The 24,505-nt window shown below is 36.7% G+C and overlaps 3 protein-coding genes and 1 long non-coding RNA gene across 5 annotated transcripts in view; 1 reads left to right on the forward strand and 3 right to left on the reverse strand.

Moving 5' to 3' along the window:
* Window positions 1–24,505, reverse strand: part of LOC134806038 (uncharacterized) — a 447,581-nt gene that overhangs the window by 390,232 nt on the left and 32,844 nt on the right. The gene's annotated exons all lie outside the window — the stretch shown is intronic.
* On the forward strand, window positions 1,506–11,569 carry LOC134806006 (golgin-45). 2 transcript variants are annotated; one of them, XM_063779201.1, is made up of 6 exons: window positions 1,506–1,698; window positions 2,558–3,060; window positions 9,786–9,923; window positions 10,139–10,200; window positions 10,284–10,668; window positions 10,983–11,569. In XM_063779201.1, exons 2-6 carry the CDS (start codon window positions 2,563–2,565, stop codon window positions 11,124–11,126), a joined length of 1,227 nt encoding a protein of 408 aa, XP_063635271.1. In that variant the 5' UTR covers window positions 1,506–1,698; window positions 2,558–2,562; the 3' UTR covers window positions 11,127–11,569. The 2 variants fall into 2 exon arrangements, with proteins under 2 accessions (XP_063635271.1, XP_063635270.1); XM_063779200.1 differs by having other exon boundaries at window positions 1,654–1,790; window positions 10,983–11,567.
* On the reverse strand, window positions 12,736–17,067 carry LOC134806026 (protein CREG1). The gene is made up of 6 exons (XM_063779233.1): window positions 16,929–17,067; window positions 16,558–16,752; window positions 16,151–16,305; window positions 15,298–15,417; window positions 14,354–14,435; window positions 12,736–13,702 (listed from the first exon to the last, which is right to left on the reverse strand). Exons 2-6 carry the CDS (start codon window positions 16,736–16,738, stop codon window positions 13,545–13,547), a joined length of 696 nt encoding a protein of 231 aa, XP_063635303.1. The 5' UTR covers window positions 16,739–16,752; window positions 16,929–17,067; the 3' UTR covers window positions 12,736–13,544.
* LOC134806013 (uncharacterized) lies at window positions 20,644–22,640 on the reverse strand. The gene has a single exon (XM_063779215.1). It carries the CDS (start codon window positions 22,494–22,496, stop codon window positions 21,387–21,389), a length of 1,110 nt encoding a protein of 369 aa, XP_063635285.1. The 5' UTR covers window positions 22,497–22,640; the 3' UTR covers window positions 20,644–21,386.

Raw genomic sequence — 24,505 nt, forward strand, 5'->3', positions numbered from 1 at the left:
AATTAAACTAACATTTTTCTACTATGATCTTCTATTTATTATGTGTAATCACATATATTGTTACTGTCTGTCCTTCGGGGCCCCCTGAGGATGGGGGCCCTGGGCACGGGCCCCGTGTGCCCTTATGGTAAAGAGGGTACTGGGAGTGGTAAAGAGGCACGCGGTAGACCCTCGAGTGGAAATAACGCGTTCCCCAAGCTTGCTCCAAGCCTTTTTCTTTCATGGATGCTATACACCTCGGCCTACAGAAAGACCTGTTATTTTTCTCGTTAGTATATTATATTATTCAGAGCCCACTGTGTCCCACTGCTGGGCAAAGGCCTCCCCCCTCTTCCTCCACTCGTCTCTATTTAGTGCAATATCTGGCCAGCCTCTCAAGAAGGAGTCCAAGTTATCCCGCCATCGCCGACTAGGCCTGCCGGCTCCCCGGTTAGACTCGTGGGGCTCCCACTCTGTGGTTAACTTGGCCCACAAGTCGTCCGGCATTCGGCAGACATAACCAGCCCAGTCCCATTTTAACTTGGCCGCTTTCCGAGCTACGTCCATTATTCGAGTCTTAGAGCGCAGCGTGGTTTTCGGACTCGATCCCTTAATTTTACACCTAATATGCTGCGCTCCATAGCTCTCTGGCAAACCCCGAGTTTGGACTTCTGAGCTTCCGTCAATGACCAGGTCTGAGCACCGTAAGTGAGAACTGGAAGTACGCACATGTCCAAGAGCTTCGTGCGTCATGTCAAAAAAAAAACATTATCGAACAAGGATCTCGGAAACGGCTCTAACGATTTCGATGAAATTTGCTATATGGGTGTTTTCGGGGGCGATAAATTGATTTAGCTAGGTCTTATCTCTGGGAAACACGCATTTTTGAGTTTTTTTTATGTTTAGAGCCGTTTCCGAGATCCTTGTTCGATAATGTTTTTTTTTTTGACATGACGCACGAAGATTTATGCAAATATTTTTATATGTGTATATAGTGGGTATTAGTGGCTACTCATGCATATTTTTTTTGTAGGTGTACCTCCGCGAATAGTATAAAAAATAATGAGAAGAAAAATAAAATGTTTTTTTTATACTTAATGAAGTATAAGGACATGATGCAGGTTAAACATATTCATTTTGTAGTCTATTTTATTGTTGTCAAATATAATTTTGTTTGGTTAATCTAACTTGAACGGTTTACAAAATATGACACTTTCAATGATACACTGATGATTTTACATTATCCTGAATAACTCGAAAACAAAAGAAGATCGAGGACTGATATTAAGCATAGAGAGTTCTTAGGACCTGCCAGTACACCACCTGAAAGAATGACCAAATCCGTCGTTGGGGGCACTTCTTGTTCGCTTAGCCTGCTAGACCCTTTTTAGTAGTGTTCAAATCGTTGACTTAAACAGCATACGATGTTAAGTTGGTTGCATTGAGTGTCAGTGTGACATGAATGTGACAACTGTGAACTGACAATTTGACAAACGTAAACTCATAAACTGCCTATTTTTCTGACGATGTATTTTAGGACGATATTTGTTTAATTTGCTAGTAAATAATAAGTTTGTAAAAATGGTGATGTTGTGGAAGTGAAATAGTGGATACTGTGTTTAATTATATCTTAACTAAATTCAAATCAGTAGTAGAATCATCATATTTTTTACGTCCACGTCAGAAAGGAAACTACATAGTTTGTTTTACAGCCATTAAGTAAGCCAAGTCTTAAAAAAATATTTACGTATATTTTCCACTGTCTCTGTTTCTTACTCCATCCATGGACGAATTAACTCCTTTCCATCCTAGTAAGTAAACAATTTGAGTTTCGAGTAAATATGATTACCTGCTTTTTGGTAATGGTTTGTAGCCCAACCCCTGTTGAAAGAGGGGCCACACGACACGCGCAGCATCGGGACATGTATGATGATTAATTGATGATGAATATACCAATTTTTCAAGCTTTTATTAAATTTCTTCTATCTGGAACTTTTTGTCTATTATATTCGACCTACTTCCACTTCCTTCTATCTGATTGAACTGTAATCAGTACTGTCTTTACCATAAGGGCACACGGGGCCCGTGCCCAGGGCCCCCATCCTCAGGGGGCCCCAAAGGACAGACAGAAACAGTATATTTGATTACCCAATAATAAATAGATCATAGTAGAAAAATGTTAGTTCGATTAGCTTTTTTTACTTTCCAAAAGGGCCCCAAATTCTTATGTGCCCAGGGGCTCCAGCATAGTGTAAGACGACCCTGACTGTTATTTAGCATTCCTACTTCAATTCTGTGACAGTGATATGTTATCTTCAATCAAGTACTTTCTGTGATTGCTACTGCAAGTGGCTATAGAGATAATAGACATGCTATTATGTTGTCCATAGAATACAATAATCTTGACTTGATTGCCTAAGTAGTTGGTTAACTGGCTAAGAAATATGCAGAATAAATTAAATTGGTTAAAATAGTGAAAATAGTTTCCTTTTATTTATGATTTAAGTACAAACATGTCCTTGAACACTAGTAAAATTATTTTGTTAGTATGTATTTACATTCTTCACGCCATTTACAGAAATCATGAGTAAAACACGGACTGCAGGAGATGGCATGGAATCAGACGAAATTGCCACTGAGGCAGTGCAAAAAGTTACTGGAAAGTCTACCATTCGAACTGGAAGTAAAGACACCCTTCTTCCAGGCCGACTTATTCAGGTTTACCCCACCAGTGTAGTTAGAGCAGAAAAGAAAAGGCAACTTAATTCCAAAAGCCCCAAATTTGTTCCTTATGAGCCTTACCCAGCGGCTGTGAAGCCAATAGTGCCTCAAACAGTTTCCAAGTCTAAGAAATCTAAGAATAACATGGACATCAATGTACTTATATCCCAGATGTCGCAAATGGACACAAAGTTGAATGAGTTCAAGCCGAGACCAAAGTTAACGTCCTCTAGTTCAGTAGATCCTGCAGCCGTGGATCCTGACAAACATAACCCTGAGAAAGCTGAAATGCAGGCCACTATTGACAAACTGATGGAAGAGAATGAGTCTATAAAGGATCAGTTGAAACAGCAAGTACAGGTATATTTTTTAAATCTTTGTATGCTCATTTATTATTTATCAGTCAGTGGACTGTGACAATGTCACAATGTGACATTTCAGTTTGAAAATTTTCTCTCTCATTCTTGTTGGGGGAATAATATCGACGCCGGAAAGCAAATACGTAGTAACCCACAAAAACCAAATTGTTCACCAGAGACGAAAAACTTTTCAAGGTTTGAAAAAAAATTCATAACTATCTTGTTTATGAACATAAAGCCGGGTATTCATTAGGCAACATTTATTAATGAACTGTTTATGAATTTGATCATCATGTTTTGCAACAAGTTTACCGTAAACACTGTTTCTGAAACTTAGCAGTCCACACTAGTTTAGTTGTTGCTAGAATGTCGCCCGAGGAGGTAGTATGCTCTGTGTGTTGGACCACACTATTTCCATGTTTCTAAACACGTCCACACTCGATGACATCTGTTTATAAACTGAATGTTTCGTCTTGTTCTCCACCTAGAGTGGGGAGCACAGCAACATGTTTATGCAACAATATTTCTCCTTGTTTATAAACATGTTTACAGAGATGATGAAACATCGTGCAACACTGTTTATAAACAGTCATTAAACAGTGTTTATTAACAAAGGTTGCCTAATGAATACCCGGCTTTACTTACTCAAAATTGGATACAACATTCAAAATTTTTTGGACTTCAATTTCATTTAAATGAATTTAGCCGTAAGTTGTTATTAGTCCATATTTTGTGGGTTACTACGTTTTGATTTTTTTTACACAGTACGCAAACACGTAGTAAACGTCATTACCAAATGTATGGGATAGCATTTCCTTAAAATTTGGATGGACAGCAAAAACGCAGTAATCCACCTGGATTAGACAAAAGATATCCGTAATAAAGTCTTAAGCTTTGCGATTTAGAAATTTTGGGTGAAAAAATGCTGTAACAGTATTTGTGTTCTTCTTGTAAGCAATTTAGAATGCATTAAATGTATTGCCAGAAATTTTACCACACCCTTAAAAATGACTTTAATGGCATCTTAATGAAAATTGCACGACATTTCAAATGTATACTTATAAAATGTGAAGATGTTTCCGGGATTCATAAAAGAAAATAAAACATCTATTATGATGATTTGAAATATTAAAATGAATACGAGTATTCTTAAGACGAAACAAAACACATAACCTTTGTTTAATATTCAAGAACATAATTAAATCTTATAATGTTATTGTAAAACCAATTAAAAAATAAGAAGTCCACTTTGAACAAGACAACGTTATGGGAGATCAAAATCTAACCAAAGTATAACAACGTCATTTTATTTAAAAAAGAGTGGTTTCTACATTGGGGCTGTCCATAAATTACGTCATCGATTTTTGACGATTTCACTTAACAATCACTTTAACCAAAATCCCCGTAATATTTTACTTAATTACAAACACGTCGACTTACTTTCACCCCCCGAACCGCACTGAGCCATGGCGCAAACGTTCGAGTAATGGCCGCGACAGCCGCGTCAAAACGAAATAAGGCGCAGGAGTTTAAACCTTACGCCCTACAAAAGTGAAGTAATTATTAAGTGGTAGTTTTACTTAATCCTTGTAAACGTAGTAAAAGTCATTTCTCTCAAATTTTAATACTACGAGGGGTGTTCAAAATATTCTCGGTATGAGAATGAAAACAAACAAGTACGAAAAGTTTGATATTTTTATTTTTCAATATACTCCCCCCCTATGTTAATCCCCTTAAAAGATCGATCAATTATTTTTTTTAATCCCTCATAAAAATATTTTTTATCTTTGGTGTAAAAAATGCTCCTCCACTGCAGCCTTCAATGCTTCATCGTCAGAAAAAAAAATTCCACGCAGATCCTTTTTAAGATTGGGGAACAAAAAGAAGTCGCTGGGGGCTAAGTCCGGACTATACGGTGGGTGAGTAACAGTTTCAAACCCACATTCAACAATAGCTGCCTTGCCAATATGAGCAGTATGGACGGGGGCGTTGTCACACAGAAGCAGAACACCTTTGGTTAACTTTCCTCGCCTCTTTTCTTTGATTGCATCCTTTAATTGACGTAGAATGTTAGCGTAGTACTGTCGTGTGATATTTACACCTTTTTCTTTATAATCGATTAGTAATATTCCTTTACAATCCCAAAATATCGTGGCCATGACCTTGCCAGCTGAAGGGACGACCTTGAACTTTTTGGGATGAGCTGAACCCTTAATGTGCCACTGCATGGACTCTTGTTTACTCTCTGGGTCATAATGATGAACCCAGGTTTCATCTCCAGTAACTATTCTTTGCAGCACCTCATTAGGATTTTCACCGCACAGGTCAATAACATCGGAACAACACGCTACACGCATGTCTTTTTGAAGCCGAGTCAGCATTCGCGGAACCCATCTTGCACTTACTTTTGACATATTAAGATGGTCATGGATAATATCATGTACGATACCAATAGAAAGATTGGTTACTTGAGCTATAGATTTTACCTTCACTCGACCATCTTCCAATATAAGTTTTTCCACTTTATCAATATTTTCTTGTGAAGTAGCTACTACAGGCCGACCAGGTCTAGGGTCATCTTCAATACTCTCCCTTCCACGTTTAAATTCGCTTGACCACTTTTGAATGGTAGATAAAGAAGGAGCAGACTCACGGTAAACACAATCCATTTCCTCTTTTATGGTTTTTTGATTTTTACCCTGTTTTGTCGAGAATCTTATGACGCATTGATGTTCTAATTTAGTTAACATTGTCAATTCGCACATGATGTTCATGTTTGTTCAGCAATTGCAGAAAAACAAAAGAACATCTCGGTTCCAATTATATTTTTTTTTAATGTCAACCTTAGCGGCCAGTAACGAAAGAAATTTAAGAAGAGGTTGTAAGATATCAATACCGAGAATATTTTGAACGCCCCTCGTATGTGATCAGTGGCGTGCCTACGGTTTCGGAGTAAGGCAAGCCGAAAGATATGTTTTCGTAATAATTATTAAATGTCCAATCTCACTCTTTGGACTCATATGAATTTGATAGCGTATCGCGGCGAGATATCATAGCGCACAGGGCATACTAGGTACTACTATAACTACTAGATAGAATTTTACAAACATATCAGAGGGCCTACCGCGAACACTGAAGTTTGCAAATTGCTTCTTTCTCTGTCACTCTAATTACGTCTTAATTGGAGTAAAGCAACAATCCTTGTGTTTGTAAACGGCCGTACAAAATTTTCTCTTAATGCGACTGACTTATCTGAGAATACACAAGTCGGGTGTTGGTTTTGGCGCGGACATGATATCCCGTTTTTCTACAAAGTTAAACGATTTTACCTTGCCTTCGATGAGTAATACATGGACGCATCTCATACCGTCACAAGGAACAACTTTATCAATTGTTAACACTTATAAACGTCACAATAAACGAACAAATCCACATTCACTACTTAATTCAAATTCACTTAAATAAATTGAGCTTTCGTTACTTTCGACTCACGGAAGAAAGAATGAGCACGCCGCGCTCTTTGTTTTGTGTTTCGACTCGACTAAATAATAATACACTTGAAGTAAACGCGTGCCCGTGCGAACTTATGCAGCTAACTTCACGCCAAAAGCCAGGCTTAAATCGCCTTATAAAATTGCTATACATACCAACAAATAGTTACATCGTTCTATGGCGGTTTGTAGGCTAGAGTGGGCCGAAAAAGCAAGCCCGGTTGCAAGCCTACGAGTGCGAGCAGGATAGCTCGAACATCCTACGCCTGATTTCTTTCGCCCGGACGAGGCGCCACCACGGCAAAAATTTGCAAGACGCTGGCGCTGGCGCCGCGGTCCGCGCGCTGTGGCTTGAATTTAATAATACGGGTTCATTTGGCGCGCGGTTTAAAAATTATCTATCTATATTGGTTATTGTATTGATCTTATCACTACGTAATTTCGGTAAGGCAACTAAGGCAAGCCCGGCTTTTGGGCTTGTATGGAGGTACCGCCACTGTATGTGATATAGTGGATAACCGATAACACTTGGGAACTGATCGAACAGAGGAAAGCCATAAAGGTAAAGGGTTTGCAAGATAATCAAGTCAGAGAGGAGTACTCTAAACTATGCAAGTCAATTAAGAAATGCTGTCGTCAGGACAAGAATGCCTTTATAATGAACATAGCAAAGGAAATCGAGGAGCACTCGCTCAAGTACCATACGCATGATCTTTTTAAGAAAGTCCGCATCCTCTGTAGGGAATTTAAGCCTAAAACGTGGGTCATTGAAGACAAGGATGGCAACCCTATCCATGAGTTGGACTGTGTTGCGGAAAGATGCCGCGAATATTGCGAAGACCTGTATCAGGACACCACCACTGACCCACAAGTTGCGAATAGTTTTGAGGTTATCAACCTTGAACCTTCTATCTTGCACTCGGAGGTAGTAGCGGCTATTAACTTGCTTAAAAATAGAAAAGCTCCCGGTCCTGGCCAGATTACGGCTGAGATTTTGAAAGCATTGGGTGAGAATGGTGTACACATTTTTCATAAAATTTGCAATTACATATGGACACAGGGTAAATGGCCGGACGACTGGGCCGAATCGACAATATTACCACTGCACAAAAAGGGGTCCACTAGGATATGTGATAACTACCGAACTCTAGCCCTGATATCTCACGCAAGTAAAGTCCTCCTACACATACTAAATAACAGAATTCGCCACTACTTGGATTGGCAAATTCCACCTGAGCAAGCTGGTTTCGTAAAGGGAAAGGGTACTAGGGAGCAAATCTTAAACATCAGGCAACTGATCGAGAAGTCCTACGAATTTAATACCCCTTTGATCCTGTGCTTCATCGACTACAGCAAGGCATTCGACTGCGTAAACTGGAACAGCCTGTGGACCGTTATCGCCGAACTAGGTGTACCCGAACATCTTATCTCCCTTCTTCGGTTTCTATACGTCAATAACCGTGAAGTTGTGAGGGTGGACCAAACCCTTTCAAGACCATTTATGTTTGGCAAAGGCGTGAGACAAGGATGCATTTTGTCTCCCATTCTCTTCAACGCTTACGGGGATATATCATGCGGCGTATCCTTGAAGGCTGGGAGGGCGGTGTCTCTATCGGTGGAATCAAAATCACCAATTTGCGCTACGCCGATGACACCACAATTGTAGCAACTGATGAAGCTGAGATGAAGGCACTGCTGGAACGTTTGGAGCGCGTGAGCGGAGAACTTGGCCTATCGATCAACAAGTCAAAAACCAAAGTCATGGTAATAGACAGAACAAAGCAGCTAGAGCACAGTGGGACACTCGATCTTCAATATGTTGACAGCTTTGTATACCTTGGCTCTACCATATGTAATGATGGGTCGTGCGAAGCGGATGTACGAAAACGGATTGGTATGGCAAAAAGCGCAATGACTCGACTAAACAGGATTTGGTTAGACCGAGCAATCTCCAAAAAAACCAAGATTGGACTGGTGAAGACTTTGGTGTTCTCGATCTTCACTTACGGCGCGGAAACTTGGACCCTGAAAAAGGCCGACAGAGCTCGCATTGATCCGTTTGAGATGTGGTGCTGGAGGCGAATGCTTCGAGTGCCATGGACAGCCCACCGCACAAATGTGTCCATCCTACAAGAAGTGGGAGTTACTGTCAGGCTGTCAACCATCTGTCTTCGCAGAATTTTTGAATTCTTTGGACACATAGCCAGAAAGAAAAATGACAACCTGGAAATGCTTCTGGTAACGGGGAAAGTCCAAGGAAGGCGACCACGTGGAAGAAGCCCAATGCGACGGACAGATCAGATCCGCGAAGGCACTAAATCTAAAATCCACGATGCACTGCACACTGCTGAAGATCGCAACAAGTGGAAGGAGTTAGTCCACAAAATAATTCGTGGAGGCCACGACCCTCAGCAATGAGGAATACGACACAAGGAGGAGGAGGAGATATTGTGTTAAACCACTACTCGATTAAACATTATTTCCCGCTAAATAGCGTAACTGCAAGACATTCTCATTCATGAGCGGCAAACACGTAGTAACCTACACTTGCGTCAGAATAACGGAGGTTGTAAATGACAAAACTAAGAATTGTATGGAATTCAAAGTGCTGTAAATACAATGATTTAAATCAGCGGTCGGCAACAAGCGGCCCGCGAGCCTCCCTGGCTATTTTGTATGTAATATTGACAAACGACAATGTCTGATATAAAGTCATTATATTAACAAAGTGCGGCCCGCGTCAACTTCGTTAACTACTATGTGGCCCTTGGCTGCTAAAAGGTTGCCGACCGCTGATTTAAATTATAGAGTTTTTTTGCTATTTACTGCGTGTTTGCTGAGTAAATTTCAAGAAAACGAGAAAATTTGTGTTCCTATTTTCCCAATTTTTCATCGTATTGGCACGTGGTTTCGACCTATCGACGCAGAAAAAGTTGGAGATTCCAAAAATGCAATAAAAAAAATATTTGACCAAGTGTGGGTTACGACGTGTTTGCTTTTCGGCGTCGATATAAGTCATGGAACTAGCTTTACTAAGCTTTTTTTTCGTAAAATATTCTTTTCTGACCATTATAATGTTCTGGATAAATGAATTGTACACATATTATCCAAAATACTGGCATTGCAAAACATTGCCCATTGACATACTTTCAATTTTAATTTCTGATTCTTTATAAGCGAACATGTATTGGCAAACAGATTAAGATACCATTATGTTCAATTTGGGTTATTACAGGTGAACAAAGAATTGAAGACAATGCTTGTGGCATCCATGGGTGAAGATTTAGAGATCCAGGTGCAGTCACTCAATGAGGACAAGAAGCATTTGGCCGATGCCTTGCTGAACTCTGCTCAGCACTTGTCAACCCATCAAGTGAGTATTTTTGCACCAATAACACTAAATATACAATTTATTATGGAGTTTTATCTCTCACTCATCCTCCTCCTCATCCAAAACAGATCATTCAAGTCTATGCCGGGCGGCGGTGGTGCAACTAGAACGCCGGTAAAAATGTAGGCCCAATGCTTCCAAAATTGTACATTATTATGGTTTATAGATATGTTTATGTTATTTAACTTTGCTTACAGGAGCAAACAGAATGGTTAGCAGGTCAATGTGAAGTGTGGAGAAGCAAATTTCTTGCTAGCAGGTTTGTATGCATTCATAATAAGTTTAAGTACATTTGTATATATATAAATTTTAAATATATAACTATACTTCTATACCTTTCAGCCTGATGGTGGAAGAGCTAGCAAACTGGAAGAAAGTTCTCAACGAAAAAACCGTAAATTTACAACAAGCAATAAAGCAACTGCTAGACGAGAGGTGCAGGACTAGAGACATGATGTTATGCACCTATAAAAACCTTTACAGCCTCCACGAGAAGTGGCTCGAGAACATCGCCATTTCAGAATATGTGGGCAACAATAAAGTATACAACCAACCGATTGGGAATCTTAACTTGAACACTACAATACCACACTCTTCAAATATAATTGATTTAGCGCTGGTCAATTTGAAATTGTCAGAGAATGTTAGCAGTTCTAATGAGAAACCCGATATCAGCTATCTCGATAATTTACCAACTGAGACGGATGGCGAGAAACATGCTGAGAATGTGAGTTATTAACATTTATTGTAAACATAAATATAGAACACTTGGTATGCCTTGTGTGAAACATCAACACAAAAAGCATTATGGTTTGTGACAACAATAAATAGTGGGAACGATTCACGATTATCCATCAGAAAGATATACTGCATACTTGCATATCGCACCGAATCCTCATTGTCCTACCTAAGGTGCAACCTTAGGCGCCTAAAGATTCACAATGATATTTTAGTTCTCTTGGACGTAAACGCCATTTTGCATAGACGGACAACCGTCTTCTGTTTTTTTCGTCCATAGTTTATTGATCCATTTTGTTTCAGATAATGGCCATGCCTTTAGAAGTAAAGAAGGTGAGCGAAGAACCTGTGAACGCGTTGGTGCACCACGCGTACAACAGTAGCAGCAGCACTCCAAGACCTATAGCTTCGTGTGTGCACTGCAACGGCAAAGTGCAGTTACTGTAAACAGTGGCGTAACTAGGCGTGGGCGAAGCGAAGGTCTCGCGCCTAAGGGGGCCCCACGGATGCCAATCTTTTTTATTACATTGGGAATACATATTGAAAGAAAAGAGCATCAGACATGCGACTTCGCCCAGGGAGGCGATTTTTTAATTTCTATCGCTCGATTTCGTCACTCGAAAATCGGTGTAAAAGGCCAAATACTAATTTTTGAAATACGAGCGATAGAAATTTGGAATCGAGTGGTATAGACCACTCGTTTTTAATTGTATTAGTATAATTTAAATGCCTAGTAGTGGAGATATTATTGAACGAAATACATGAAATCGAGCGGCCTAAATTATAAAATCGGCCCCCAGGACTAAATTAGTTCACACTACGCCACTGACTGTTAGCTTGGGTAGAAAAGATATTGCTTTAGAGGCTCGGAACTCCAGGCTTATAGATCACTGAAACCCTCTGGGGGTTGTAAGGTACTTCCGAGGTGGTTTTCTACCTAGTAGAATGTAGCGCAGCAGTACTCCAAGACCTATAGCCTCGTGTGTGCACTGCTACGGCAAGGTGCAGTTACTGTAAGCTTGGCTAGAAAAATTGGTTTTCTATTATAAGGTCGCTTAGAGAATATGTCTTAACATTTTAACCACTGTGACTATTTTGTATGACACGTATTTTCTAATAGTTTACTAATATTGCGTGTCATACAAAATAGTCATAGTGGTTAAAAGGTTAAGGTTAAAACAATGTATTACGGTTCATTTTATACTGTAAATTAAGTTCTCGGCTATGGCCGACTGTGGAGGTCAAAGGATCTCGTAATATCATTGTCAATTATTTAAAATCATCGCTTCGTACATGAGCCATCCGCTTCACTAAATACGAACGTTCATATGCCTACGAGACCACGGGGACAACGCCGTCCACGAAATGTCGGAGGTAAATTTAAAACATAATTTTACGCGAAGTCCCATCGTTGTGAATAATAAATTAATAATAATGAATAAAAATCGTGAAAGTTTAACATTGATGATAATAATGATGTAGGTAAATGACGTTTAAGCTTCAGTTGGAGAATCTCGATTTGATGCATTTTTGATGTCAGTCGAGGCTTAATATTAAACTAAAAGAGATGAGTCAGTTAATACGAGCCGAGGAATTCCTATGCCGTTGAGTCGAGGCATTATTGGCGCGTTTTTAGGACTGCTACAGAATTGATAATATATAGAACGTTAAAAATATTAAGTTTTGAATATTCCCTTTTCTCAAGATTTTACTATGTTATAATTATATTCGGGTAATTCCAAAAAGTTTAATGTGAATTATGGGTGACTTTAGGAATTAGCCGACATTTTGAAGTAGTCGAATTACCCGAATACACCATATGCCTGACGCACACAAAAATTATCAACTTAAACCAACTTAGAGCAATCAAACATGATTTACCCCCTTATTCATAAACACGCTACAAACCTCAATTAGCTAATAATCGTTTGTCCTAACTGCCATTTTGACTTATGTATTTGTAAGGGATACAACATAATTTAACAAAATCAGTCCTGTAAAGTTTTATGAATAAGGGGGTTAGATTTTAGAGGTACACGATAAATTATAGATACAATCTCGCAGTAAAATTATAATTGCATTCGATGTATAGGTAGGTACCTTAATTTTTAGACAAGTTTATAAAAATTTAATTGAATGAATGAATGAGATTATTGTTTGTAGGGGCTAAAAACCATCTTATTCGACTTTGACTATATGTACATGGCCAAAAAAAAGCGCATGACGGTGCGAAGATAGGTATTTGAAATTAGAAATTACGTTGGTACATGGTACAATCTAATATTAACTAGTATATATTAGATTTTAATGGAGGCAAAATGCTTTATACTTGAAGAATTTTGTAACTTACAAGTTGTTATTTATTGTAACCTAAACTCACTCTTCTAAAAGCATAATAATTACTATTACAATAAGTTATTACTGCGTATTTAGATCAATTGTTATTTTCTTTGCTACTTGATGCTATTTTTACTCGATTGTAAAACGATGTCTAACATCGATTAATAGCAAAAACAATCCGATTAACCTATGTAATTATGAAAGCAATTTGGTGGGTGAGATAGGACTAATGGCTTGTTATATAAATATAAGTAGGTAATTAATGAAACTTGGCTTATCGCCCAACACGGGTGAATGCCAAATGGTGCTTTTATTTCGTTATTTACAAGTATATCATTCCAATTGTAATGTTTAATAATCTTATTTAAATAAAAAACAATTGGTAAAAAAAAAATCTTTCAAATTCCTTATAAAAATAACCTTCTAGGTTCATTTCCATAATATCACATTTTGTTACATTATAATATTTAAAATAATATGTACTACGTAGGTACGTGCATGTAGATTAGGTACTTTTATATAATTCTAACTTTGGACATTGAGGATTTGACTTCTTGGTGTGTTAACGATTTGTGTGTAGTTGTACGCGAGATAATCCTTGACAGGGATATATTTGGCACCTCCAAAGTAGTCCACCATTGCTATTTGAGCAATTTTCAGCTTCGCAACGAACCAGTCGTGATCTGTAACAGACGATTTAAAATATACTTACTTAACACGAATATTTTCAAAATTAAATTAATTTATTGAGAACCAATAAATTTAACCGAATCCTTGGCCTTTTATGAAGTCAAGACATTGAGCTCTTATAACTTGACCCTTTCTTCCGCAATCCTTCGTCTCGGCATAATAAATAAAACTGATTTCTTTTAAAGTGGACAAACTAGTTAATTCACCAATATTCGGCGTGCGCGCAATATACTTTTGAAGGTGACTTACGTATTGCGAGGCAAACAGTGTATGAATGATCGCATAAATTTGCTCGTATGAAATTGTTGTTGATGGTTGGGAATCGAATATACCCAAAACGTACATTTAGAGTAGGTTTATTTGAACGGGAGTGACATTTGACCCGTAGATCGTTTTGCATTTGTTGCGATGAATTTGTCGCTTCCTTTTTAATTCGGCTTATTCCTACACATGTCGTAAAATAGTAGTTTTAGTTCTGCTGGGCATGTAGGTGTATTTTGCGCGTGTAGGTATATATTTTGTAAAATATAACCTACATTTATTAGGCCACATCCACGAACGCAACAACTTGGGCGGTCCCGCGAAAATTAGTGCCGCTGCGGTTTTGTTTTCTTCTCTTATTATTGACAAATGATAATACATACCAGAGGGGAAGTTAGCCATAGCCGGATGCCGCTCAAACAACGCGCCTTTCGCGAAAGTGTACTCGGGGGTGCCCTCCTTGACCTGCCGATAATAATGCGATGAGACAGTCTTCTATTAACCAACAACCATCGCCCACACTGTTAACTTATGCCTACACAGTGGATCTTATGCCTTTTGTAATAAGATCCACCGATGTACAGTAAGGAGTGTTGCTGTTTGTACCTACTAGAGTACTAGAGAAAGGACTGATAGTACTCATGTATGTATTTAGGTAGATACTTACTGTGTAAGTAACGTGGTTTTTGTCACGATTTCGTTTTTCAATAAATAATTATAGTTTAATACCCCTGTAGGCCTAGCACATGATTGGCGCGACAGTATCTCACGGCGAGATAGACTACCCGTCTTTTTCTAAGTATGTTAATTAAAGAGGGACGGGTAGTCTAAGATCACACCGCGAGATACTGTCGCGCCTATCATGTGCTAGCCCGGCTGATGACCCTTTTCCAGGCATAGTGCAATTTATCGACCGCATGCACAATAGAATTTCAACCTTAGCATTTGGATGTATGGTTCAATTAATATTGAACTTATGCAAAAATTTACATCCTAACTATTTGGAAATATTGTGGATTTATTGGTAAACCTAGGTTGTTTTGGTCTGGCAAAATGTTAAGTAATAGAGTAAATAGCCATTAAATAAAATTCATGCATTTTTTAAAGTATTATAAAGATTTTCCTTTTGAAAACACATAATATTATTCTTTCTCTCTGCTTTGCCTTAAGGTTGACTAGTAGAGAATGCCTTATGGCATTAAGTCCGCCTTTTGGCATAAGGTTTTCTTTTCTTTTGTGCAATAAAGGTTAAATAATTAAATATATGGTGTGTGTTGTATGAAAATTCAGATTGTGCATGTGCCTATACTTTGATAAATATGCATGCCTTCTTCATGATACCCGTGAGCATCAGTCTGGTGCAGCGAGGGTCTTCAGGGTCCCACTGCTGGCTCTCACAGTATCTTGTCTCCTCTAAGCTCACAAGTACTGTTGCGCGGTTGTTTTTCTATAAAAAAATGGTAGTAATAAATTAAACAAGATATATAAAAAATCAAAGTGGAAATCAATAGATGGTTTTTTGCTCAAGCTCATAGTTACTGAAAAGCTGCTCAAATCCAGTTCAACAATTTTTAGTAGTTATAAAAATATTAATTTAAAATGTGTTTTTATTTCCTTATGACCTTGTTCTGTAATATTCCCTTATTCATGTACTATTCTGGTTTTAGTAGTATCCACAGGAAATGTTACCAAGGAAAAACTAACTTTATGAGATTACTAATAACATTTATCAAAAAAAAAGCCTGGCACATGGTTAATTAGGGAACAAGTTGCAGAGCAAGATCATAAGGAAAGTTATACAGAAACTACAATTATGAATAAATCTGTGAAATAACTTTAATACTACTAACAATTGGTAACTTACATATCCCTATCTTGTCTATCAATAGCTTATGAGCTGTTCTAACAGTGCCCAATGATTTACCATGGACTTGACGGCACCCTGTATAAATTAACTTTAGTAAATTGGAAGTCTGTTATTGAAATGAGACATTAACCTGTAGCGTCCCACAGTCTTAATACTGGTACAAATTACCTTCAACTAAATTTTAATGGAACACAGTTGCTTTTGTTTTGTTTCATTCGATAAAAAAAATCTAATACTATTGATTCAAATTTGACAGCAAATTTTTTGTTTTATGATGGGCTGTTAGAGGTTAAACAATTAAAAAATAGTTTACCGATAAATCCTTAGCAGTAAAATCTAACGGTGACATGTAGAAATAAGGAATGCCAGTTGAGTTTTTAATGTATCCATCAGCAATTGACTTCACATTAGAGAATGGGAAACCTTCAATAGCAGGCAACACGGATACAGTTGCGATAGAGGCCCAATCTGAAAAGGAATTTGTTTACATATTTTAGTTGCTCGTTATCATACTTAATGAATATATCATCCTGCAAAAAGTATATTATTTCAATATATTAAAACCATAGGTATATATTTTGGCAATGTTAAATTGTAAGGAATTAAATGTGAAATCAGAAAGAGGATAATGACACAGCAAACATTAAATAACTATCACTAAGTGTTGCATACAAAGTTTCTACAGTGCAATCTACAGGAAGTAGGTATTCAAAATTATACCTGCATTATGAAGCGTATATCTGGCCATAGCAATAAGCTCAGTATGTGGTGGTGGATCAGAACCATATTTATATGGTCTACGAGTAGGAATCTCATTCGCAGCTTCCCGTGCAGTCCATTTGCCGTTTACGTAGAAATTCAGCACACACAGCGTCACGAATAAAAACAGCGCGAACTTCATTTTTTTTATGCCAACTGAAAGTTAAAGGTCGAATCTTTAAATTCTTGATATAAATGCAAGCAATAAGGCACTGTCAAATATATGCTCATAACAAAATTAATTTTACGAGATAGTTAAACTTTTTGATATTTAATTTTGTAGCTTAGCAATACAATTTATGCCCCAAGTTAAGTTAAAATAGTAAACTAACCGGATTACTGGGCACGTGTGTTGTTAATTAAGTAAACCGAAACACTGGTTCGTAAAAATATGCGAAGTCATACGGCTCAAACTCGAACTCAACTTGTCGCGCTGTATTTTTAACTGCGTACGAAAATGCGATGCGCGCGCGTCACTGACTGACAGTTGAAACAAGTGACATACGTCAATTAATTTTTTTTTTTTTTTTTTTTTTTATTCGTCCTTTCTGGACAGGCTAAGACCAAAGGCCATACTGCCTAGTCTTCGGTGAAATTAACTTTCATAAGTCATTTTAGTTCTAAAGTCTTCCGTTTTTTTTTCCATAAGTCAAATCCAATAAATATGTCTTCAGTATATTTGTCTTCAATAGTTTGTTTTATATATTGTCCAGTCCAATAATAAGTCTTCAGTTTAGTAGATTAACTTGTCAATATCAGGGTTACCATATCTAGGTATTTCTTCAAATCCAGTAGAAATTAGAATTTCAAGTTACTTCCAGATCATACAAAAAAAATGTATACTCCTCACAGAGATTAATCTGTGAGGATTCAAAATTAAACTCGTACCAAGTCAAAACAACTAATTTACAAATTCCTTATCCTATATTTCACCAACAGTGCTAACTATATATTTATACAATGGCAAATATGTACATTTATTTACAATTAAGTCTGTAATGTTACGCGGGATACACTCTGAACGCTCAAAGATAAGTAATAATTCATCCAATAGCACAAGGCGCTGAATGCCAAAGGATGGGCAGTCAAAAATAATGTGAGATATGGTTTCTTCATTTAAATTACAATGTGAGCATTTCGGACTATCAACCATTTTAAGACGATACAAATGAAAGTTTAATCGACAATGACCAAAACGAAGACGCATAATAATGGAATAAAATTTTCTATTAACATAAAAATTACTTTTACAAAACCATGGCTGACTATTAACTTTTACTTTAAATGTAGCATACCACAATCCCTTATTATCTACTTGAATAGCATGGTTCCAATGTGTCATCCATTTTCTAGTCATCCTATGCTTCAAAACTGGAATAAGATCTGTATAAGGTAACGCAACATTAAAATATGAATTTACAGTATTTGAAACATTAATTGATTTAGCCAAAAAGTCAGCACGTTCATTTCCTACTACCCCAATATGGGACGGAACCCACATGAAGCTTACAGTAATACCTTCATAAAAAAGATCAACCCATAACACTTTAATAAGAAAAATTATATAATTCGTTTTAGCATGAAATTTATGATTTTGTAAATTTTTGAGCACACTCATACTGTCACTTACTATAAGCCATTTTCGAAATCCTTGATTTTGATGCTTAACATGCTTTAGAGCTGCAAGAATGGCAATAGCCTCTGCTGAATATATACTACAGTTCTTATCTAACTTATACCCTAGACCTCTACCCACAGTGCTATCAAATAAGGCAAAAGAAACATTAGAATCAATTTTAGATCCATCAGTGTATATCAAATGATGATCATTCCATGCAGATAATTTGCTATAAACTTCTTCTTTAGAAGACAATTCATTATCAATAAAAATGTCAATTTCAGGGAATTTACTATCAAAATTGCCTTCGTAACATGGTAACACTCGAGTAGAGGACTTGTGAATATTGCAACTGTCAAATAAATGAACTAATTCAACCGCATTTTGAAGAATATACAAAGTGTTTCGAAGCGACACAGAAGGAGCTAAAAGGTTAGACAAAAATTGACTATTTTGAGAATACAATTTCAATATATATTTTTCTTTCAAATAATTCAATCTAATAGCGATAGGAGGAAGATTGCACTCGACTTGCAAAGCATTTATTGGCGTGCTCTTAAATGCACCTGTTATCACACGCATACATTTGTTTTGTAACTTATCTAAAATATCTACATATTTATTATTATCAGCAAAGCAAAAGAAACCATACTCAAAATGACTACGAATCATAGATTTATATAAAAGAAGTAATATTTTGGGATCTGAGCCCCAATAGGTTGAAGTTAAAGATCTTAAGACATTAAGAGCTTTGTTGGATTTTTTAACTATATGATCAATATATTTCTTCCAGGATAAATTATGAGTGAATATAACACCTAAAAACTTCGTTTCAAGCGAAATTGGAATAACAACATTATTATAAAGAACACTAGGAACTGATGAACTGTTTTTTCCAAAAACGAGAAGTTTTGATTTGAGAGGATTGACACTAAGAGATAAATATGAGAAATATTGTAATAACTTTTGTAAAGCATTATTAATAATGGTCACCAAGTTAACTATGTTACTACCACTGGAATAAACAACCAAATCATCTGCAAACTGTAAATTTTTAACTTCTGGTCCCAAAATTAAATTCAAACGTCGTATGTACAATATAAAAATTAATGGAGACAAAATTCCTCCTTGACATACCCCTACAGAGGCAAGTCTAGGACCATAAAGATGACCATTATGCTTAACAAAAACTTTTCTGTCAGATAAGAAATTGGTGATCCATTGTATCAATTTCTTTGGTAACCCAATTGACTTAAGCTCAATGGATAGAATATCAATGTTAACACTATTGAAGGCCCCTGCTATGTCAAAGAAAACAGAAACTAGTGAGTGTCCATGACCTAGACTATTTTGAATATCAAGCTGAAGCTGACAAATACTTTCTATAGATGAATGGCCTCTACGAAAACCAAATTGGTTTGATGGTAATATTTGATGCTTTTCTACAAAAAACTCTAGCCTATGTTTCAAAAGTTGTTCAAATATTTTTCCGATACAAGATGTAAGAGCTATAGGACGATATGAATCTTCATTTAAACTTGGTTTGTCAGGTTTGAGAATGGGAACCAAGCAATCAGTTTTCCAAAACGAGGGAATTTCATTGTTATCCCAAAGATAATTATAGATATTTAATAATATTAACAAACCATTTTCCTTTAGGTTCTTAATCATTTTATAGGGAATGCCATCTAAACCAAAAGCACTATCCTTTCTAGTGTTAACAGCAGATTTCAACTCTTGCAATGTAAATGGTTGAATTAAAAAGAAATTATTAGAGTTGGATACATCTGCCCAGGAATCAAAACTGAAACTATTAGAAACATGATCTGGGGTATATTTTTGCAAGAACTTCAACACCCAACTATCATCACGACTATGGTTAGGTATATAAGATCTATTAAATTTGCGCATGTATTTCCAGATGACAGAGAGAGGAGTACAACGATGAAACGAGTTACATAATGATGCCCAGCTCTTGGTTCTTTCCTGCTTTAATGTAAGTTTTTTAAGTGCTTGCAAACGTTTAAATTCTAAATAAGTTTGCTCAGAAGGATCAGTTTTGAACTTAATATAAGCATCTTTTGAATTTTTTACAACTTCAGAACACTTTGAATTCCACCATGGTAAAGGAAACTTTCTCTTTGATTTCCTAGAAGATAATGAATTAAGTGGAAAATTGTGACGGGATGGTACTGATGGTAAAGATGATTTAATGGCACAATGGAGAATTTCACAAAATAAAGTATATGCTATTAAAGGAGTATGAGATGAAATATTAAAGTCAGACAGCAAAGAATCTGTTTTTTCTTGATATTTTTCCCAATCTACTAAATTATAATTTGGAAACTGTTGACACTGAAGCAAATTATTTTGAACAGGATTATTACCAATCAAGTTATCTAATGTGAAATTTATTATTACAGGAAGATGATAACTTCCAAGTGGATCATCATGGATGGACCAGTCACAAGATAATGCTAAGGATGGACTAACTAGAGACAAATCAAGAGCATTGGGACGCCAAGTCAGAGAGCCTACAGTAGTAGGACGACCATCATTCAGAATCACAAGATTGTTATCCTCAATAACTTCTAGAATATCTCTACCTCGTGGTGCAGTAGAATTGCAACCCCATGAGATGTGATGGGCATTGAAGTCACCAGCAAAAACCATTGGCTCCGGAATAGATTTAATTAATGTATCAAATTTTTTTTTGTTGAAGACAGGAGTACAATTAGTAGGGCTGTAGAAACTAATTATGCTTATTTCTTTATTACCTATAGAAATGCGAACACCGATATTTTGCATAGAATTATCAAATTTTGTTACCAACCTAGAGTAAGTAATACTATTATGAAGTAAAATAGCTACACCGTTATGCTTATTACCTGTATCATTCCTCTCAACTCTGTACCCTCGAATATTAAAATTTTGATGTGGCTTTAGCCAGGTCTCAGAAATAATAGCTATGTGAATATTGTTGTTATATAGAAAATTGGTTAATGCTAATCTATTACTGACTAAACTCTGTGCATTCCATTGCATAATATTTATTATGTTATCCATAAATATTATGACAAATAAATGAGAATAGTTTTAATTTTAGAATTAATATTTAATTAGACTAGCATAGTATAGTGTTATGTTGACTTAAAATCTTTAACTCAATAAATTATTTACTTGCTTTCTTTTTGGTAATGGTTTCTAGGAGAATGTCTTTAATACTTTGATTACAAATTGGTTTTTCATTGCCTTTATTTAAACTAATGATTTTGACTACCGCTTCGATTAATAAATTCATAACCGTGTCAGAACTTATGATAGAACTTATGTTGTCTGGTCTCGAGTTTAATTTTGGAAATTTAGTGCTATTAAAGAGATCTGTGAACTTTTGTGTTTTCTTCTCTACTTCTATTTTATTCTCATTAATTTTTTGTTGTTTGACAGGACAAGTTGTTGAAATTGAAATGTGATTTCCAGAGCAGTGGACACATTTGGCAGATTTTGGGTCAATTTGGCATTCAGTAAATTTGTGATTATCTTGGCATATGGAGCAGCGCAGCTCATTTTTGCAGAATTTAGCAATATGTCCATACCTTAAGCAGCGAAGGCACTGCTTCACCGGCGGGATGTACGGCCGAAGCTCAAAGCGCCAACTATTGAGGTCCACGCTGTCAGGTAGTACTGGACAAGAGAAAGTTATCGAAACTGTCTTAGTGGGCTCTTCAGTAATGCGTCCATCATTGTTCACCTTTCGCATGAACCGTCGCACACACACAATATTTTTAGATGACGATATTGCTGAATAAATCTGCGCATTAGACAGGTTCGTGGGCACATGTAAGATGACACCAGTCACCTCACTGGCCGCCGCTGGTATGGAGGCTATAAATTTATATTGCTCCAGAAAGTTTTTATTTGCCAAGGCGGCATTAGCCTGCCCGGGCCGTTCGAAGATCACTCCAATTTTGTATTTATTAATTCGAAGTAATTGTTTCACTCCTTTGTTGTACCTTTTAATACAATTGGACAGCGACATCATGTCTCGGTTCCCAATGGGTTGTTCCGAGACGGAGCTTTCCAGGAAGACGATGTATTCAAAGTTACCGCCATTTTCGGGATAAGTTCTTGAATAGTTAGGTACTTTAAATATAGCGTACTTATCACTTTCCATTTCTAATGACTTCACCGAACTGAAATCAGTACTTTCATCTCCTGAGACAACGTCCATGTCACCATTCTCACCATTTTTCTTTTTCCGCTTTTTAGAGTTCCTCCCCATATTTATTTACACTTTATATATATTTATTTACACTCCTAATTATATTTACAAAGTTATTTACAGATGTAGCAATAGAAAAAGCCTGTATAGCGCCTTTAAAATTAATTATTGTTTAAAAATGCCGCCAACTCATCGGACGTTCCCGCGCTTTTTCACGTCAATTAATTTAATTGTGGTCGCGTTCACTGATTGCGGAGTAAAAGTTAATATTAAAAAAAAAACATTGATTCCTTTGCGTAACGAAACAACCATTAAAATTGAAATTTCGTTATTTGCCTCTCTATCATACTTGCGTATTCGACCAATATACAGGGTGGAGAAATGGAGTGCCACATGGAGGGCAACTACCTTAAATATTGTAAATAGCACATTTTGTTTAAAGGAGACTTTCCTTTGTTTTTAAAAACAATAAATTCTGCATTTAAGGATTTATGAAAAATCGCTTGCCTTAGTCGGGACTCGAACCGGTCGGTGCCATCCATGTGGCACTCGATTTTTCCACACTGTAGAGTCAAATAACGAAATTTTGATTTTCGCGGTAAACCCCGGTAAAATATTATGGATGGAGCAGCAGTGGTCACCCTAACAATTTTTGTAGGTAGGGGTTTAGCAGTGATGACCCAGGTAAGCAGTGAGTCCTGTAGATCGCCTGGCGCTCAATCCTTTTCCTGTAGAGCCGGTCTAATGTCATCTAGCCGGGAAATTGCTTAATTAAAAATGCGGCAAGTTTGAAAATCGTGGACAAGTAGTTTTTTTATTTCATTAAAGTGAAACGATAGCCTTGATTTGAATTTAATATACTTACGTAGATAACCACGCAACTATTAACTAACGGTTTTAAGGGCTCATCCATTAATTACGTCACACGATTAGGGAGGGGAGGTGGCCAAGAAAATGTGATAAGGGGGAGGGGGGAGTCACAAACTTTGTGACGTCACTTTAATTAACTACATTTGCAAACGAAAATGGTTTTGATTTTTTAAATCGCTGTTAATAGTTTAATAACTAGTTTTTGCAATGATAATCGTTTTTATTCCTAATCGGCTTCGTGTTATACATTTCTAACAATTTGTCGAAGATATTTTTTTCTGTTATAATAATAAAGAATAATTTAAATTGTTGATTTCATTGAAACCAAAATTACCAAATATGTGACGTCACACCAGGGGGAGAGGGGTTAGCCAATTGTGACCAGGAGGGGGCAGGGGTCAAAAAATCTTCAAATTCGTGTGATGTAATCAATGGATGACCCCTATAAGATTTCCAGGACACGATATTCATGTTTTTTTTTTATAAATACTTGTCAGTCCAAAAATTTAGGTAAACAATAGAAAGCGTTACTTTACTAATACTAACTAGCCTCTACCCGCGACTCCGTCTGCGTATATGTAGGTATCGTAAAATGTGCCCTCGTCTTAAGATTCTCGTACTAAATTGTCTAAATTCCAAATACACTATGCTATGCAAAATTTTATCGAAATCAGTTCTGCCGAGGCATAGGATGGAGGAACAAACTATAAAAATCAAAACATACAAACTACAAAACTTTCACGTTTAATACGGCCTAGTCTGTAACCGTAGTGATATTAGGTAGAGCTTACATGAGAAATTGCATGTCCCTTCGTTGTCACACTGTACCTAGCTAGATGTTTCGTAACGTAAGTAATGACAATGTGGAAAAGAAATCTTTAGATAAAAGTTTTTGCATTAAAAGGTCAACACAGATCTAATTCACGTTTCCGAAGGTTTTACGAATCGTTTCAGAAAAAAAATATTACCTTTTTTCGCTTCAGCTGTGAACCGTCGAAAAGCTACTAGTCAAATGGCAATAATTTATCCCGAATTTTAGATTGTATTGCAAACTGATATTATAACAATGATAAAAACATCACGTACGGATGATAATAAATAATCAATTGACCTATAACACCAATGATACCTTATCTTGCAATTTTATTTTACTTTTAGTTGCTTTTAGTAATCACAACATTGTATTGCCTTTTATCTTA

Source organism: Cydia splendana, chromosome 2 (genome assembly GCF_910591565.1).
Source record: "Cydia splendana chromosome 2, ilCydSple1.2, whole genome shotgun sequence".
Taxonomy (NCBI): domain Eukaryota; kingdom Metazoa; phylum Arthropoda; class Insecta; order Lepidoptera; family Tortricidae; genus Cydia; species Cydia splendana.